Source organism: Pleuronectes platessa, chromosome 22 (assembly GCF_947347685.1).
Source record: "Pleuronectes platessa chromosome 22, fPlePla1.1, whole genome shotgun sequence".
Taxonomy (NCBI): Eukaryota; Metazoa; Chordata; class Actinopteri; order Pleuronectiformes; family Pleuronectidae; genus Pleuronectes; species Pleuronectes platessa.
The window spans coordinates 5,590,781-5,609,469 of record NC_070647.1 but is presented as its reverse complement, the minus strand read 5'-3'; the positions used below and the strand labels follow the sequence as shown (position 1 = coordinate 5,609,469).

At 43.5% G+C, this 18,689-nt stretch overlaps 2 protein-coding genes across 2 annotated transcripts in view; one reads left to right on the top strand and one right to left on the bottom strand.

Moving 5' to 3' along the window:
* Positions 1–774: 774 nt before the first annotated feature.
* csrp2 (cysteine and glycine-rich protein 2) lies at positions 775–13,104 on the top strand. The gene is made up of 6 exons (XM_053415043.1): positions 775–891; positions 3,094–3,218; positions 6,308–6,476; positions 8,267–8,396; positions 10,461–10,554; positions 12,888–13,104. The coding sequence occupies exons 2-6, from the start codon at positions 3,107–3,109 to the stop codon at positions 12,962–12,964; spliced, it is 582 nt and encodes a 193-aa protein (XP_053271018.1). The 5' UTR covers positions 775–891; positions 3,094–3,106; the 3' UTR covers positions 12,965–13,104.
* Positions 13,105–13,110: 6 nt separating this feature from the next.
* zdhhc17 (zinc finger DHHC-type palmitoyltransferase 17) overlaps positions 13,111–18,689 on the bottom strand; it is a 29,713-nt gene continuing 24,134 nt past the window's right edge. Inside the window, exons 14-17 of the mRNA XM_053415042.1 lie at positions 17,323–17,406; positions 17,063–17,220; positions 16,851–16,945; positions 13,111–16,138 (exon numbers count right to left, since the gene is read on the bottom strand). Coding sequence (XP_053271017.1) covers positions 16,000–16,138; positions 16,851–16,945; positions 17,063–17,220; positions 17,323–17,406 — 476 coding nt within the window. The 3' untranslated portion in view covers positions 13,111–15,999. The remainder of the gene's footprint in view (positions 16,139–16,850; positions 16,946–17,062; positions 17,221–17,322; positions 17,407–18,689) is intronic.

Genomic DNA, 18,689 nt, shown 5'->3' with positions numbered 1-18,689 from the left:
TATCGTGCTGAAGGAAGCAGGTTGTTATCTGTGGAGGCTGTGTGTGCTGGACAAGTGTGTGTTGTGGCAAAGCAACTGTAAACTCTATTGTTATTATATAATGTAATACCACAGACACCTTTGTGTTGCAACTTGGCAAAGACAGCAGGCATTGCACTGTGTGTCCAGAAGGGGGCAGAAAAACTGAACGTTTGGACAGATGACAGATAGACAGACAGACAGACAGACAGACAGACAGATAGTTAGTTAGTTAGATAGATAGATCGATAGACATATAGATAGATAGATGGATAGACAGATAGATAGATAGATGGATAGACAGATAGATACACACAGTGTAGTGAGCATGTAACTCAATACGTGTTACATTCACTTCCCATAAAGATTACATTTTTTTTAATAAAACTGTCTCGTTTCCTTTTTATAACCGTTCAAGCTGCCACTGACTGAATAGATGTTTCCATGGTGATATGATTGTATTTGAAATTGATCAAATCAGAAAAAAACAATTAAAATACAAGTAGCCACCGCAACCATGCAAACAGACAAATAACTCAACTAGCTTATACATTGTAGCTCTTAAGTACCCCCTCATGTAGTTGCCAAAGTACAATTCTCACCCACGTGTGTGATAGAAACGTAGTTCAGACATCATTGGCATTTTTGACACAATGACATTAGTGTTATTCCTTTTTTCCCCGACGGTACCTGAAGGCAGCAGTGGTGAGTTCACGCCCCTCGGACTCTCTCCTCCTCCCACACGCAGTATGTGGAGTGTGTGGCGTTCAGGCTCAGTGTAGTAGGAGTCTGCAGAACAGTTAACACACGTTCATCAGGAGCCAGGAGACTTTCGCAGCCGGACTTTACCTGCTTTTTAAATCAGACGCTCAGGTAAACTTGTTATTCTTTACACATGATACCTCACGACAACCTTAAGAATGTTTCAGACGGGTTTACTCAAGATAAACAGGCTCAAATGAACTTTTTGCTACTTTTATAATCACTTTTAAATGTCGTGTTATTTTTTGTTGCGCGCTAAAACCTTTAAGCAACATCTGTCCTTTATTCACAAGTTGAAAAATTACTGTCTTTACTTTCCCAATCTGAGTTCAGATAAAGTGCAGTTTAGTGAAAAAAAACTACTTTCAACCATTTAATACTTAAACTTTAGCTGTGAAGGTTTTTAATTCGCTGTTGTTTGGTTAAAAACACAAAACGTTGAAAGTTATCAAGCTAAGAAGCTGCAGGTCATAGAAAATGAAGAGTGACGTGTAAATATATTACATTAATATAGAACTTTTCCTTTTTTTAGTGTAAATGCTTTAAATATGTAACACGAACTGTTTCTCTCAGCTTTGTGCTGCAGTGTCGTTTACGTCTGCGATTGCAGCCAGATTTCACAACTTCAAATCTACTCTCCAGTGTTTACAGCTCCGTGAAAGATGTTGTGACGTCAGAATGATAGAATTTAAATTGAAAAGACGGTCATCGAATTTCATAAACAAGTGAAGACGGCATTGAATAAGCAACCTTTGGTAGACATGGTGCAGCAGCCACTGATGACGTTGTGAGGGTCAGAGAGGTCACCGACCAAAGACAGATGAAATGATGATGTAACAAGAAGCAGGAGAAGAAACAAAGATGTTTTCATTGGACTTAATGCGTCATGAAATATCAGATATAAACTTATTACAGGCAGTAATGTGTTCCTGAGGATTTCTTTAAAGGTCCAGTGGGTAAGATTTAGATGAAATGGATCTACTGGCAGAAATTTAAGATAATAATAAAATAATCCTGGTGAGGTTTTCCACTGCTGTGTTTCATCTAATTGTATGAATTGTTCTCTTTACCTTTTATATTTAAATACTTTGTATATACATCATGAGTGGGTCCACTCTACGGAGGCCGCCATGTTTTTTACAGCAGCCCAGACTGGACAAACTTAACACCTTTTGAGTTTTGATGACAACTGAAGGATACCAAAGCCCTTCGTCAAAGTTACAGAGTGAGGAGCAGGAATAAGAGCGGCTCCGTTCTCCGTGATCCAAGTCAGTGAACTATCAAACAAATTTTGAAGCTGCTATTTTGGTCATTCACACAGGTTAAGTAAATTAAAACGTCTATGGAAGTGGAAATGAAGTGTAGGACTGTTCACTTTAATGTTGACCTTTTCATCACACCCACCCAACCCTTGTCGTCGAAGGGTAAATGTTTCACAGTCTCTAATTCAACCGGGAGGAGGACTTCATGAAGTGTTTTTCTTTGCAGTTAAGTTAATAATCACAGAGCGTTTCAATCTCCGAGGTCGGACGTCACGGCTGCTTCGCTCCTGCGGTGATACTCAAGGAAAGCAGGGCATCTTAAAAACCGTTGAATGAGTGAGCGAGTAATTACAGACAGACGCGCATGTGAGTCAGGGTGCGTCTCGTGGGCTCACTGCCATAACAGCAGAAGTTACTTCACACTCTGATTTACTCTTATTTACCCCCGTTTGTGCTTTACACCCTGCAGCCACCGCCACGGCCCGTCAGACAGCAGTCAACAAAAGCCTCAAGGCTCGGCGCTTTAAAACATTCCTCTGGGTATTAGCCTGCCCTGTTATTTGGGCTGACCTCCTTTGTGTTGTGTGTGTTTTTCTGTCAGAGTGGTAGTTATGGCCTGGAGCACTGGTTTTCAATTCGAACATGTGCTACTCGGATATCCAGGCAAACAGGTTCTCCGAGGCCTATGCAGATATAACTGTATGGAGAGAGAGAGAGACTGCTTTATGCTTTAAATATCTAAATGAAAGCTCTTCAGGTAGTATGATTACAGGCTGTAATCATACGTGTGGATATGAATGAAGACGGCTGTAATTTACAGCCGTCTTCATTCATATCCACACACAGCTGTACCTGGAGGATGCCCCAGGTGGAACTGTGTGCGGATATGAATTAAGAAGGGTGCTGCCGGAATGAAGTTCTGCTCAGTTTCCCAGTCATGCTTCCTTGGTGAATGGGACTGAAGGAATTGGTTTGTTTCCAAAGTTTTGGATGAGGACCAAATAGATCAATGTGTGTAAATGTCTCACGTCTTTTCTCTGTCTCCCGTTAGGACAACACGCACAATGCCAAACTGGGGAGGAGGCAACAAATGCGGCGCGTGCAGTGGGACAGTCTACCACGCCGAGGAAGTGCAGTGTGACGGAAAGAGCTTCCACAAATGCTGTTTCCTCTGCAGTAAGTGCTGCCGTGTGACGAGTAAACAAGAATGACAATGCTTGTGGTTAAGGCAGGATCTGAACTACACACACATCGCTGCCTTCAAAGCATTCCACAGATTTAAATATTACGTCTAAGCCAGTGTATTGTTTGTCTCCAGTTAAACAGTGTGAAGTGCTATTATTAAATTGAAATGATCTTATTGAAGTGCATGCAAGAATGTATATGTGACAATAAGAGCCCTGGCATTGGATCTGCACTGTACAGATATGAAGTAATGGAATTGGGTGTATGAGGCTGAGCCGGACCAATACTAGGTAGAAACAAATATCAGTTTCATGTACTCTTCATATATTTGAAGATATGAAGACTTTTATTGAAGAATACAAATAAAAACAAGGAATTGAGGGTGGCCTGCTGAAGTCCATCTCTTTTTCCTGAGATTCATGAGAGCAAACTCCTAAACCTCATGATGGATTTGTACTTTCAGCACGTTGACAAACCCATTTGGTTGAAGAATACAAATCTGACAGCTCAGACTTCAGAAGCTGCTGCCAGCAGTCTGAAAAGTTCTGATATTAATGAAAGACCTACCAAGAGCAGATACTCCACCCACCTCCACAGATCCCTTGTATTCATCATATATTAAAGGGCGTCTGTGTGATGTAACATCCTCGTTCCAGGCTGCGAAGGGTCTTGAAAGATCATTTAACAGTTATTCTCATATGGGTAAGAATGAGAGCGCTCGGTGAACTCTGCTTCAACTCCCCAGCGCTCATCAGAGAGCCGCTGCTGACATTTCTCTCTCTGGCCATTGTCAGTCTGCTGGATGAGTGGACGGCTCTGTCCCCGGACCGTCCTTGAAATGTCAGTGAGGATGTTCCAGTGAGGACCCTGCATGGAGAACAGGATTACACTGACACTTTCATTTAGCCGCAATCAAGTGGAGACCAGAGCAGTTTGAGCCACAGAAGATGAGTTTCTTTTTTTTTTACAAAGGGCTGCTTTGTCTTACTCACTGAGGAGACGAGGAGCCAGCCGACGTGGCGTCCTCCTTTGGCACTTTCTGACATTGTCTGATATTCAACACTTTCCATTTCAGTGTGTAAAAGGCAGCTACAGACAATAGAGGCAAGCAGTTGGAATCAAGCCTCACTTGACTCTACTTCAGTGACTATGTCTTCATTATTTGTTATACTGGGTTTTTGGAAAAGTCTATAAAAATTTAAATCGTAAATCTAAATTTGGGGCTTGAAAAGTCTTAAATATAGTTAGAATATTTTGTAAGTTTAGGTCCATTGTAATTGCGTTAACGTGCATTTAAAAGTTTTTAAGAGAACTTTAATTTGGCATTAATAGTTTTTAGTGTCTCCATGTGTTGTACTTCTTTCTCAGCGATACAGGTACAGTATTAACACGCTGCAATAAAACTACAAACAAAACCAACATGGAACTGATAAGTACTCGGCTACTTACACACCTTATCTTCAGTTATGGGTATGTGTAAGGGATTCTGGGACCCTGACATGCGTCATACATGACACAGGTCTTAAGATATCATTCATTGTCGTAACAAGTCTTAAATTGAACTTGTTGCGGACCTCCTGTAATTGATAGCAGTTGAAGAAATATGAGGATTCAGGAGTCACACAATTGGGACTCACATGCATCTTCTAACGTGCTCGTGAAAGCCTTTATTTTGAAAGTGTTGGCCATGAGATCAGAGGGACTGGAGCGGAGACACTCTGCCAGCCAGTCGTGTGAAACGTTAGAGCGGTGTCAGATGGTCACACAGCACTGACTAGTGTGTGAAGAATTTGTGTGCGAGTGTGCAGTCATGAGAAGCTGCAATTCCTTTGTTGTATTTCCCCCTGATAATAAGTTCTAAGGTTAATACAAACCTGCTTTTCAAACAGCTACTGTATTCTGCTTAATGGAATCCAATACAGACGTCCGGAAAACCAGTTAGGATGATACAAATCTGGATAAGGAAAATACATTTTCCCTCTCTGCATGTTAATTTTCTTTCTCTAAAGGCTTAAATGATGTTAACATGCAGTGAGAGTAACAGGGATGTGATGAAGAAATCCCACAGGCTTGTGAAAAACAACCCTCTGAGGGCTAGGGGGGGGGGAATTATCACAATTGGCCGACATAAAGTTATTATTCTTGTTTCGTTCGAGATGAAAAATGAAGGGAGGCAACTTCCACAAGTATCTTCCTCTGTTTGGATTAAATCTCTCGCCTCTCATCAGAGAGAGAGTTCACAGGATAAAGATCTGTGTGTGGGACTGGAACAGGCCAAACCTCCCAGAGACACATGTTGTGGGCTCACTGCTGGAGGCTTGCAGTTGAAACATTTAAGAGTTGTAATGTCACTGTCAAATTGTCGCGCAATTCTTTTTGAATTTCTCGTGAAAAAAGTTAGCACCATTTCCGATGTAAAATGTTTCCAGTACACATTTCCAGCAGCAAACACAATGTTAATTTTCTTCCTGAAACCTGCAAAAACTGTTTCTATGCTTTAGTTTTTTGGAGTTCTCCGTCTGTCTGTCCCATTCTTCTGAACACGATATCTCAAAAACATCTTGAGGGAATCTTTTCAAATTTGGTTCAAACTTTTAGTTGGATCAAGTATGAACACATCCGGGTCACTGTGACCTCACCAAACCATTTGAATGGTCTTGAGAACGCAACGTCTCAGGAATACCTCGAGAGAATTTCTTCAAATTTGATACAACAGGAACCCCATGAGGAATTTATTTGCGTCTTGATGATCCTCTTAGCTATGGTCCAATTTTTCACTAGACTCATAAATGTATTGATTACATCTGTGACAAAACTGTTTTTTTTTTGTCTTTTGACCATGTCTTTCTAGTCTGCCTTTAGGGGATTTCCTCATATGTTGACCAGTTGTCACTTGGACTTTAGTGGTCAAAGGTCAAACGTCCCAGTGACCTCATGAGTCTTGGAAAAACTGGAAAAAAAAAGAAACTGCACTTGTTGGTGAAGACGTACCACTGCAGGGCGGCAGCTTTCTGATCACCAGAGTGTCCCTACGTCATCTGTCAAGATTACTACAACATTGTCTTTCTTTGTGTCCACAGTGGTCTGCAGGAAGGGCTTAGACAGCACCACACTGGCCATTCATGACCAGGAGATCTACTGCAAGTCATGCTACGGTAAAAAGTACGGCCCCAAAGGCTACGGCTACGGACAGGGGGCGGGCACGCTCAGCATGGACCGAGGAGAGCGGCTGGGCATCAAACACGAAGAGTGAGTTGGGCCCGATGCCTTTATGTGCCGAGTGTGGGCGTAAATGGATGCTGTGTGGGTGTGTGTTTGACGAAAGTGTGGTGCAGTAATAATCAATGATGAATTCAATCTGTCACCACTCAACAAGCTGCTGATCAGAGCTGTGTTGACGTTCATTCCAATCCTTACCCTGACCTGAATCGAATTATATCCTTCAACTTAAAACCAAATCAAACTGACGAAAATGTCCTCTCCTCCCCGAGATGTCCTCTTATAAGGTCCACTAGTCCACAGAAATGCAGACTACTTGTCGTAGCTCAGGTATGTGATGTGTGTGAGCAGCTTGGTGGCCACACACACTTCACAGTTAACATATACAAACAGGAGTTAATGGTTAAATGAAAGCATTATCCAGCCTATTGTTCCGGGTGCGTTCATGTAGTCCTTCTGTAGTGGTCAGAGAATGATTGTGTTTCTGTTTCAGATCACTGAGCAGGAATGGTTTTGTGGTTTTGGGGGCTGCAGACAAACAACAATACAAATACTTTCAGAGAAAAACTCCAAAAAGAGCTGATAAGAGTACTACTACTACTACTACTACTAGAAGTAGTACCATTTACACGTCCCTCCTTCTAGCCTTGTCGAGGTTTTGGTTCTGGAGCCAGTAAACTTATTCCAGGTCTACCAGATGGGAGCACGATATAAAAAATGTATAAAATATAAATAATGGCTACATCAAGGTCAGCGATAAAAGATTATTACATGACTGATACTTGCACAGCAGTCAGATGTCACTCTCAGTAAAGATCAGCGGTCCTGACACTTGGACACATGAGATAAACAAGGCTCAAATGGCCCCAGTTTAAAGATGTCAAACTTTTTCGCTCTGTTTCCCATTGACTGAACCACAGGGTTTTGAGAGAGGAAGGAAACCTTGACGGGAATATTGGCAGTCGGCCTCTTGATCAAATCCAGCTGCGGCTGTTTCCAGCTGCTCTGGTGGACGGTGTAACTCCAGCAGCAGAAAAGCCAAAGCTGATCTCTGAAATATTTAATATGTTTCAACTTTTTATGTTAATACATCATCTTTCAGCAGCTTGTAGGCGTCTGTATTTTCTGCACCCACCTCTGAGACCTAAGAGTGTTTAATTTGTCACTTTGTGGGCACCAAGAAACCAACAGAAAATCCACAGCTCCTCCCGCACACACACCCACACGTACCCACAAGGTTTATTCCTGCCCCAGATGTCGGATGACTGTAGTTGTCAAAGAGTTCATTATGTGACCGGCAGGATCACCGTCCTCTCTGTGTTTGGCCACAAAGGGCTTCATTCAGGGGCCACTGGGGCGGCCAGTCACCCTCCGATAAGCACCGCTCTGGGGCCCCAGGATGCTCTGCTCCCTTTCCCACCACTGGCCAAAGTCACAAGAGGAGAGGAAGGGGTTTTGTAGCTTTAAGAAAATTCTGACGATGGTTAATATTGGAGTTTGTGTCAGTCGACATTATTGAGGCATAAGTTATTGTTTAACTAACACTGACACTGAGGTATTTGTGGGGTCATACTTCATTCAATATGTCAATTGATTCATACTTTTGAAAGAAAATAGGTTTTGGCATTAGACAACTTTGAGAATATTTAACCTCTTTGAGCCTTAAAATGCCAATGTTTTATTTCCCTGCAGAAGAAAAATTTAATAAATGTTTCATCTGACTTTAAGCCCTTTAATTAATAAAACAGTAGAGAGCTGAATTAATGTTTTAATAGTAAACAATCAGTCTTTTCCTCATTTGCCTGTTTCTGTTGTCGCAGGACGCCGACTCACAGACCCACCACCAACCCCAACCCGTCCAAGTTTGCCCAGAAGTTTGGAGGTTCAGAGAAATGTGCGCGATGTGGAGACTCTGTCTACGCAGCTGAGAAGATCATGGGGGCGGGCAAGGTGAGAGATTTATCTGAAGCTTCCTCTGAATACAATACTACGTTTAATACATTTAACAGCTTCATATATTAACAATAAATCAACTAACTACGGGAGTTAATATTCAAAATGGATGAAGCTGCTGATTGTGTTTCTTCCGGCTGCACCTCGGCAAACATGCTGCATTTAGGAGGCAGCACAATAGTGGCAGTGTGTGCCTAACCTGCCTGGCAGTGTTGGATCGGTCACTCAACATGCTCTACACACACAACCCATTGTTCAGGGTTTGGAGGGTGTGTGTATCGGCTCCTCTATGAACCTACGGCTGCTCATAACACGCTTCTCTGAGCATTTACATGTGAGTGATGACTCGAGGAGGAAAGGAAAAAGTCCTTCACAATTTTCCACGGACTTAAGGCCATTACGCATCTGGGAAATTAAGAATAAACAGCATGCAAAAGGAAAAACAAGCAACAGGCTTTGAATATATTTGCTCCATTGAATTATTCAGAGAGAATTATCACTTCAACAATATCCTGTGAGGAAGATTTTGTCCTCTTCTCTCGACGAATGGATATTTTGTGTGCATCTCATTTTACGAGGTAGAGAAAGAGAGTTCATTGTTTCCCACACTATGGTCCCAGTTCAGGACATAATGCAGGATACTGGTCAGTTTAAACTCCTGATCTGAGAGGTTAACCAATCATCAGAGCATCCTGGCAACTGAAGTGAATTGTAAAACCCAAAATACTTATGAGTATGTTGAAGGGTTTATGCCTTTATAGTATACACATTGCGAAATTATAACTTTGTCCATGATATTTGAAAAAGAAAAGCAAATTTAAAAATGTGAGAGAGAAACAGTGTGTGCGGCCTTTTCGCTTGATAAATTACTAAATAGCTCAAAATTATTAATGGTTAATATTTGACTGTTCACTTCATCAGATACCTCATTTATTTTACGAGCGAGAAGTGACAGCAGAGCCAGGCAGACGTGTTTGCAGAGTAGAAAACCCTCTGGACGCCGTCTCGCTGTCTGGCCGATTCAAATTGGGATGTGTGTCAAGATATGAGCCAACGTTTCATTCGGCTTTCACTCGTTCAGCCAAGTTACAGAAGTGACGTCTCTTGGCTCAGGTGAGGATTCAGGAGATCGTCTTGACAACACGGAGAGAGACAGGCTGGGTGCCCGGCGCTCCACCTCACACCAGACTAGAATACATGTGTTACTACGACTCAGTGTGAACTTAATGGGGTTATAACGAAACCTTTGAACGTGAAGTGTGTATTAATCATCACAGAACTATCATTACACACTGATTTAGCATCTGACAGGAATCAAACCTCTAACCGGGGGGGGGGGGGGCCGGGTCCTCGAAGGCCACAGGACCTCGCTAAAATCCGCAGGGAGGCAACCGTGAGTGACCGGATTGAACGCACATGTTTTTGTTTTACAGCGCCGAACCACATGCAGGGGGGGTTCGGTGCAGCGTCTCCTAATGAGAGAACACGAACCCTGTTTCTTTCTGATTGAAGCTGTGTGGACACCGGGCTCCTGGCAGATGTTGTGTGGACACACAGATTTAAGGGCAGATGAAGTCGTGAGGCTCACACTGTAATGGAGATCTGTTGGCACGTCCCGAACAAGTCTCAGTGTGGCTGCTCACATGAAAACCACGTCCACAGGGCAGCACAGATTTGTGTTCCCTCTAAAAAAAAATGGGAGTGGACCGTTCCCCCCCCCCCCCCCCCCCCCCGTCGCCGATGCACATGTGGGTTCACACACGTGCTGATTTATAGAGGGTGATGTCACTGGGCGGGCAGGAGCTGTTAATGTGTTTCCTAATGGGAGCAAGTCTATTTGCGGCTCCACTGACTCTCAAACGCAACCTGTCATTTTCTGAATAAAGAAGATGTTGTGAAAAGCTGCAATAGGAAACAATGTAGGAAGTTTAATATGATCCGCTGAAAAAAAAAAAAAAGAATGTTGATTGTTGGAGGATTTTGTTTTTTTGGCACAAATCGTAACAATTTAACAGACTTTAACATCTGCCACTGTACATTAACATCCTTTCTCTTTCGTAGCCCTGGCACAAGAACTGCTTCCGCTGCGCGAAATGTGGAAAGAGCTTGGAGTCGACCACCCAGACGGAGAAGGACGGAGAAATCTACTGCAAAGGTGAGAAGAAACTAGACATGTGCAGTGTGTTTCTTTTTACGACAGCGCTGTAATAAATGTTTCTGTTCGAGGCTTTGATTTCCTGATGGATCTCTGCCATCGCTGAGATTTCACATAGAGCCGCAAAGAACACCGTGTAAAGAGCATTAGCTGTAGCCAACACTCGCACTGGCGAAAACAAGAGGGGAATAAATCAACCACTTGAAAACAGATAAACATTTATTAACGCAGAATACTGTTAGTACGCCGAGACGTTTCCAGATTCATCCATTTAAAATATGACGTGGGGCTTCTAGGGTGACATGGTGAAAATGGTCTTTACATTTATCTTGTGTTGATCTCTCATAATTAAACAGAAGATTTAAAATGACTAATTCTTCCAAGGGACATACATGAGGAGGGGGCCCCCAGGGATCTCGCAGTGGCTAATAATTCACTAAATGTGGGTGTCTGTGGCTCAGGAGGTAGAGCGGGTCCTCCACTAGCCTGAAAGTTGCTGGTTCGAGCCCTAGCTTCAACAGTCTGCATTCCAAAATGTCCTCCGGTCTAGCATGGCGATCCAAAATCTGCCCGGGGGCGATATCATCCTTTTTTCTTGAACTTATTGGTCAGCTTTTTGTCTTTAATCTGTTGCACAACTTCACGGCACAAAGTCAGGTGACCCCTCAACATGTCATCTGGTGCCATCAGGCTTAAGTTTGTCCTATTCTTTGGTTTATGATCAACAAGCAACAAAACTATAGTTAAATCCAGCCTCAGTATCAGAGCATTGTCCTTGTGAACATGCAAACGCACCAACTGTGGACATGGTAAACACTGCACCAGAGTAGCTTGAGGGCGTTTGCATTGTCTCTGTGAACATGCTGCCGTCATGTGAGTGAGACATCGGCCAGATACCATCTATCTTGCACTCACTTCTTCAACCAGGAAGTAAGAACACATGGCTCAAGTGAAGGATGGATGGACGACAGCGGCCTTGTCGACAGGTGTCAGTTCCAGATGTGGACAGGAACTGAGCCACTTCCTGTCCACATCTGCAGCCTGACCTCCGCGGTGATTTCACCCTCTCCTCAACAACATGGCAGGACAGCTTGGCCACACACACACAGACACACACACAGGCAGATGGATGCTTGCTGAGCGTCATAATGAAACCATGTGCTGATGAGCAGGAATGTTGCCTCTCGGCCTCTAAACCCAACACAGGCCAAACTCTGCCGCTGCCCTTGCTGCTATCAATCAGTGGTTTTGTCTCCGTCCTCTCCGAGACATCCCGACTCTGTCTTCTGGATATTGTTACTCATCGTGGACATTTTTGAAGACAGATGCCGCCAGCAGACCTGCGCTTTGCAGCAGAAACTAAATCCAGGCGGGATTTAAAGAGAGAGTGAAAAATTCCACTTCTTATTGTCTGACCACAATCTGAGCTGTGAGCGCGTTTCAAACTTATCACGCTGGTGTGAGATAAACAGCTGAGGGTGGGAGCTGGGAAACTGGTTTTCTGTCTTCAGCTACTGCCAGTTGAATGACCTACACACACACACAGAGGGGTTGTCACGATGACATCCCTGCTCAGTTTGACTTTAGACACAGGAAGTGCAGGGGAATTTAACTGGGAGACATTTGGACCTGTCACAGTGGGAAAAGGAACAAGTCTATATATCGTGAAATCAATTACGGCTGAATTCCTTTTCGCTGCTTCATTTTCTAAATTTAAAGGGCTTCGGCAAGAGACTCCTGCTGCTCTGAGAAACTACTGACTTTAAGTGTGACTGACTAAGGCTGGAGATATAGTTTCTTTTAGAAGCAGGCATCGTGGCTGTCATTGGCCCCCTGCTTCCGTTTAGTGCACATCCTCAGAAATTCATGCTACTAATCCACAAGATGCATTATACACATGATTGGTCAGGGCTGTACCTGATCTCCAGTTAATTTATAGGTTCTGTAGAGCCCAAACTCTGTGGTGGGGCCTCTAGTGGAATACTCATATTACACTTCACAGCAAGCACGGGAACAATCGCACTCCCAATGCATTTGGTCGTCTATGCAAACATGTGGCTAAACAGCAAGTAGATCAACGGCCTGAAGACTAAAGGGACATTTCAACCAAAACACAAATGTCCTCGTTATCATCAGTGGAGATTTAGTAATATTATTTGACCACCTAATCACACTGGAGCAGTACAAAACACTAACATGGACTCATTAACCATGAATCTGTCTCCTTATAAAGCTTAATGCTTTTTTCTAAATTTAAAATAATCATTAGTGAAGTTTCATGACATCTGCATCTATAATCTCATTTTAATCCTTTCCTCCCTTTCTCTCCACAGCGTGCTACGCCAAGAACTTCGGGCCCAAAGGCTTCGGTTACGGCCAGGGAGCCGGAGCTCTGGTTCACGCTCAGTGATGAAGCTGCAGTGGATCCCTCAGACAGAACATCTCACCCTCACACATTCCTCCGTGCTACTCTCGACTTTGTTACTGTGTTTGCTACCCTCCGTGCTCCCGCGCTGAAACGGCGAAATAAAAAAACATTTACAAACCAAACCACCATTTCACATTTGACTGTATTTTATTATTAAAGCCATTAAAACTGAACCATGCCCATATGTTTACATCTGAAGCGGAGTTACAGTGATGTCTGAAGGTGGGCAGAGAGGCACTGGAGATGATTATGTGCTTTATCTTTTTTTTTTCCTTTTCTCTTTCTTTATTCCACATGATGAGGCGAGAGGGTGGAAGGGACGGGTTTGCTGGAAGAACTAGTGAGGACTGAAATGGCTTTGAGTTGTTGATGAGTGGGGTGGGGGTGGGGGGGGGGGGTTTGGATGTTGACCTATTTAGAAAACACCATTTACCTCCTGTCACTTGAAAAGGCATCATCAGAACACACGAGTGGCTAATTCCTGGGAGCATGTTCCGCTGATATGAGATCTGAACAGCCGGCTCGTGATGTCGGACCTTTTAAAGCTCACGAGCTGCGGCTGCTGCGTGGCGTCTTTGTCGGGCAGTGGTTTGTATGGTGGTGGGAGTGAAATGATGACACACACACACACAAACACACACTGTCCCCTTCTGATGATGCAAACATGAGGCCCAAAAAGTTTGGGAAGCCTTAATATAATATAACCTCCCTCTATCCTTAAAACTATTGCATGGTCACATTTCAGCTTTTAGAAAACAAACCCCCAAAAAATGGCGTCTGCCTTAGTTCTCTAGTGTCTTTGCTTTACAATTTGTACATCCAGTGGTATAACAGACCCAGCAAAATATGACAATAAAAAAAACTTTTAGGATGACTACAGAGTCCACAAGCATGGAACATTCAAATATATTACACACTTGCACAGGAGGGCCTGACTGGAGATCTGGCCGCCCTGAAAGACGACTTCCACTAAACACACTGGATTTGAGAGAAAGAAAAGGAAAAGCAAAAAAACAACGGAAAAATGGATGAAACGCAGAAAAGTACTTGCAAATACTTCACATTCACTATATACAGACACGTGGCTTGCCGGGCTGTCACCATGGTGATGACAATGGGGTCGGATTGACACAGCGGGGAAGGGGGGGGGGAGCAGCGAGAGCCCAGCTGTCCCAAGCATCGTACATGCAGTGGAAATTTAAGGGGACTTAGGGGTTAAAATGCCTATAGACAGCAGTGTCAGACATCACTAAAAGCTACAGTCATACACTTGGAGTACAGTCACTTCGTTTTCTTTCTTTCTGTTTAGTTGGAAGAAATACCCCGAACTGAAAAAAAAAAAAAAATCCAGGGGCACCCTCAACTAACTGACGGGAAAAAAAGAAAAAAGATTTCATTTATGTACAGATGCACATTCTTTACACTTCAGTCCATCCTGCTGCTGCTGATGTTGAGGAGCCGACTGCGCGGGGGTCCAGACAGGAAGTGTTGCGAGGGCGGCCATGTCTGTTGGACCCCTTGTCTTCCTCACTGTAAACAAAGGGAGCTGCTGGGCCTTTCTGTTCAGTAACGGCAACAAAAAAACAAACAACTAAAAAATAAAAAATAAAATCAGTGCAATGTTGTAGGTAGACAAAAAAACACCAAAACAAATAAGACTTTACAGCATCTTGAGAAAAACACATGGAATGAACCATTTACATAAACTCGTCCATCTTTCTGCTGCTCTCTCCTTTTTCCTCGTCTCTGCTGTTAATAAATACACTCGCTGTACCTGCCTGTGGAGTTTCCATGATCAACAGCCACAGGTACTTCTTTAATAATTCTTCTCATAAAAACCTATTCAGCTAAAATAATGTGAAATGTAAAAACGATGGAGGCTAGAGGATAGTTACTTTATCTATAAATAGTTTTAAAATAAATATACCTGTATCACATTGTTTGTAGGATATCTTCTGTCACTTTACAGGGACTTTCAGCTGGAGAAGTCCCAGTTCTTGCATTTAATCCTGCTCTAATACTGCATAACAACTGTCTCCAGATTATTTAATAGCAAAAGAAATCCTATATCTTCTAAAGTTTTGTCTCCAGCGGATGCAGCTTTGTTTGAGCAGGTGAGAAGTGGGGCTCCTCCAGCGGCTCCGCCTGTAACCCAACGCTTTCCTCTGATAAGATCAACAATGTTGGCAAATCCTCATCAGCTCCACGCACAAATCATCACGGTGCAAAAATCAAGCCGTTAAAAAGACATTCCCTTATCTCTATCATACTGAGGAACAAATACATGATTTAAAAAACAAAACAAAAAACAAGAGCAACTTTACTTTAGCCACCACAGTTAATTCTCACAGGAACGCCAGGGTTCCCGAACCAATCAAAAACCGGAAATACATACAGGGCACATCAACAGGGACACGATAAATAAGGGTTTAAAGTGGGAAAGGAGGGGGGAAAGAGCGAAACTGCCACTTCGTGGCGCTGCTGTCTCTGCGGCATCGCATCTCCAGTACAAATAGAAGAGCTTTTATTTTGTAATTCCTCACGTCCGTCTTCCTCCCTCCCCTCCGCTCGTGCCTGGCAGCATCACACCGTCCAAAGGGCTTCGGGAGGGGAGGCGAAGCGGAGGGGCGCTGGATAGCGGTGAAGGTACGGTAAAGACATCTGATGTTGTAGAATAGTAGTAGTAGTATTAATAGTAGTAACGGTGGTGGTGCGGGCAGAGAGAGAGCGGGGTGTGGCTGTGGTGTTGCCCTGTAACAGCATGCGAGTCCTGGCTGATTATTTTTTTTCTTTTTCCCCAAAGTGTTTTGATCGGTGAGGGAGAGATGGTCCAAAAAAAAAAGCAAGCGCTCCCGAGAACAGCATCACTTCGATATAATCGCAACTGTGAGGGTGGGGATGGGAAGAGGAGGGGGGGAGCAATCCTTCAAAACTATTCATCCGTCCAGCCGCACTCAACTTCCACCTGCCCCCCCCCCATCGCCTCCTTCCTCTTCGGCATCGTCCTCTTCCTCTGTCTACACAAGCTGGTAGCCCGAGCCAGACGTCTGGTCGTATTCTATTGTGTACTGCGTGGTCCAGTCCACCGCCACGGGCCGGATCAGACCACAGCAGCGGATCTCGAAGAAATCTATTAGGTTCCGGATGCACCCGTGGCTGTAGAGAGACAGACAGAAAGAGAGAGAGAGAGGAACACAGAGAGAGAGAGAGAGAGAGAGAGAGAGGGGAGTGGCTTCAGTTAGTGGCAACAGTGTCAAGACTCTTCCAGAAGTGTTATTCTGCAAAAACAACCGATGGCCCCACAATGGACCTTTGGTTCAGATATTATAGGTTTAAATTACTGAAGAAAAGAGACAGTCATCTGGTACCTTGCACAGTGTTTGGTCGAAACTGTGGCCGGACAAACTAGAATATGATGGCCTTCCACAGTCTGGATAATTAATGGTGAACACTGATTTGACATTGCGAGATAGGGTATTAGCCTTGGTGGAGGTATGTGCCCCAACTAGTTAAGAAGATGTGTTAGGATGCGGACACTCAGTTTCTCACGTTGGAGACACTCAGAGGCAATGGTCAAAAAAAAAAAACACAAGTCGTCTATTCTTGTCAATAGGACTATTTCCTCTGTATCCAAAAAATAAAAAAAATTCTCTATCACACAAAAACATCTAACTTCTTACCGGTAAGAGACTCAGTTGGAAAAACATTTTCATTAAATATTAAACATGGTTTGATCACCAGTGTTAAATGAGAACATGTGTTTTTTCCTCATTCGGGCGAGGCGACCCTTTAAATGTTATTCCTGAAGCCCTGCTGAGATCCACACTCTCAGCTCTCTGTAGCCAACAAATAACAGAGGAGCATTTACTTGAATGGGCTTTCGATGGACGTGGCGGTGACTTTAAAGTGCTTGTATCTCCGAGCGTTCATCCTCTCGTTGGTGGTGATTCCCAGAGCAGCGATCTGACAACAGGGAAAAGTAAAGATCACAGAAAATTCGATTACAATCCAAACTGGCCCGAGATTATAACACTGATATTGTGGTAGCTGGACTCAGAAGTAGAAAAAGTCAATTCGGACCTGGTAGAGCTGACACATGATGAGCACCGCCACCCACATGAAGTGGAAGATGCTGTTGAGGAACATCCAGAACATCCAGGGGGAGCAGGAGGCGATCTGGGTCAGATAGAGCCAGAAGCCATCCTTGGCGTAATTGGTGGCACAGTGGATCCTCCAGTCTGAGGGCAGAGAAGATGAAGTCAAGAGGTTAGCAGAGGAACAGGAAGATGTATGTGTTGTGCTGATGTAATGAATAAAAAGAAAAGGCCTTTTTGACTCACAGGAGATGCAGCCGTATATCATCCAGCAGATCATGCAGAGCAGGAAGAACAGGTAACCCATGAAGTAGCGGTGATTCCCACTTCCTGCAGAGGAAAGGACAAAAAAATGTCAAATTCAAATACACTTTTGCTTTGAGCCGAATGCTAACATGCTAATCGGTTTGTTCACAATTTTGGTTTCATTTATACACTGTTTGTAAAGATGGACGACGTGATTGCTCCCCTAAAGTGAAGCCGACTGGTGGCTGGTTGCAATAGGCTATAAACCCCGCCTCCTCTATGATAGTGGATCGGACATGGACCAAAATAAACTTAAAAACTCTAAGTAAACTAAAGTATACTGGAGTACTAAAGTGATCACTAGAGTACACATCGGATACATTTCCCTCAGAGATTGTTTCTGTCCAAATGTGGAATATTTTGTTTTCATTTCTGGATAGTGGGAGGCGGTGGAGACAATGTCCATCAGTATACACCATCTTCCAGTATCAGGAGCAGAGGGAGGATGGGTAAAAAAAAAAAAAAAGGAGACACAGCCAACAACAGAACCACACCTCTGCGCTAGCATGGTCAACAAGAATTAGCGCTATGAACTCAGAGTGAAATTGACTTTTAATCTTTTGGATATAAAATGTAATTGTTTACTTTATCCTGTTAGACCTTTACATTGAATTTTGTCACAATCAGCACATGAATGAGGCGTTCCTGCAGTACTGTGTTTATGGGAATGGGATGGACAGAAGGAAAACTTGAAATGATAAGTCTGCGTCTGGCCCAGCATTTAATACTGGTACAATGGAGTAACTGTTAAATGTATCTTGTCATGGAAATGTTTGCAAATTAGGCCTTTTACAGTCATAGAGGTAAGAAGATAACTGCAGACTTGACAGGGTGATTGGTTGTCACAGATACTCATTGCCTTCAGCTTCAACATAGACCAAGCCGTCTATTAACTATCTATTAACGCCTTATGAGGGAACATAACATCATGATATTATCTGTTGAGACAGTCAGTGCACCTGCTATAGATGTACCCTCTAAAACACAACATGCAGTACAAGGAAAGCTCACCCTCACCGCATCTTAAAAGCTTTTTGTGTCACTTTTTTTACTGGACCGTTGTCCCAGTGATCATGAGGCCAAACTTTTTGTTTGTTCAGACAGTTTCCTCACTTTTAAAGCTTCATCCTGACCAACAGAAGAATGGAAGTGCTACAGGACCCCTGCCCGCCTTCCTTCCACGAATGTCTCCAGAGTGCAGACGACACACCTCCCCCCGCGCACACGCACACACACACACACACACACACACACACTTCGATTTGTGTAAGGACACTCGCAGACAAAACGCTTTTCCTTTCCCTTTA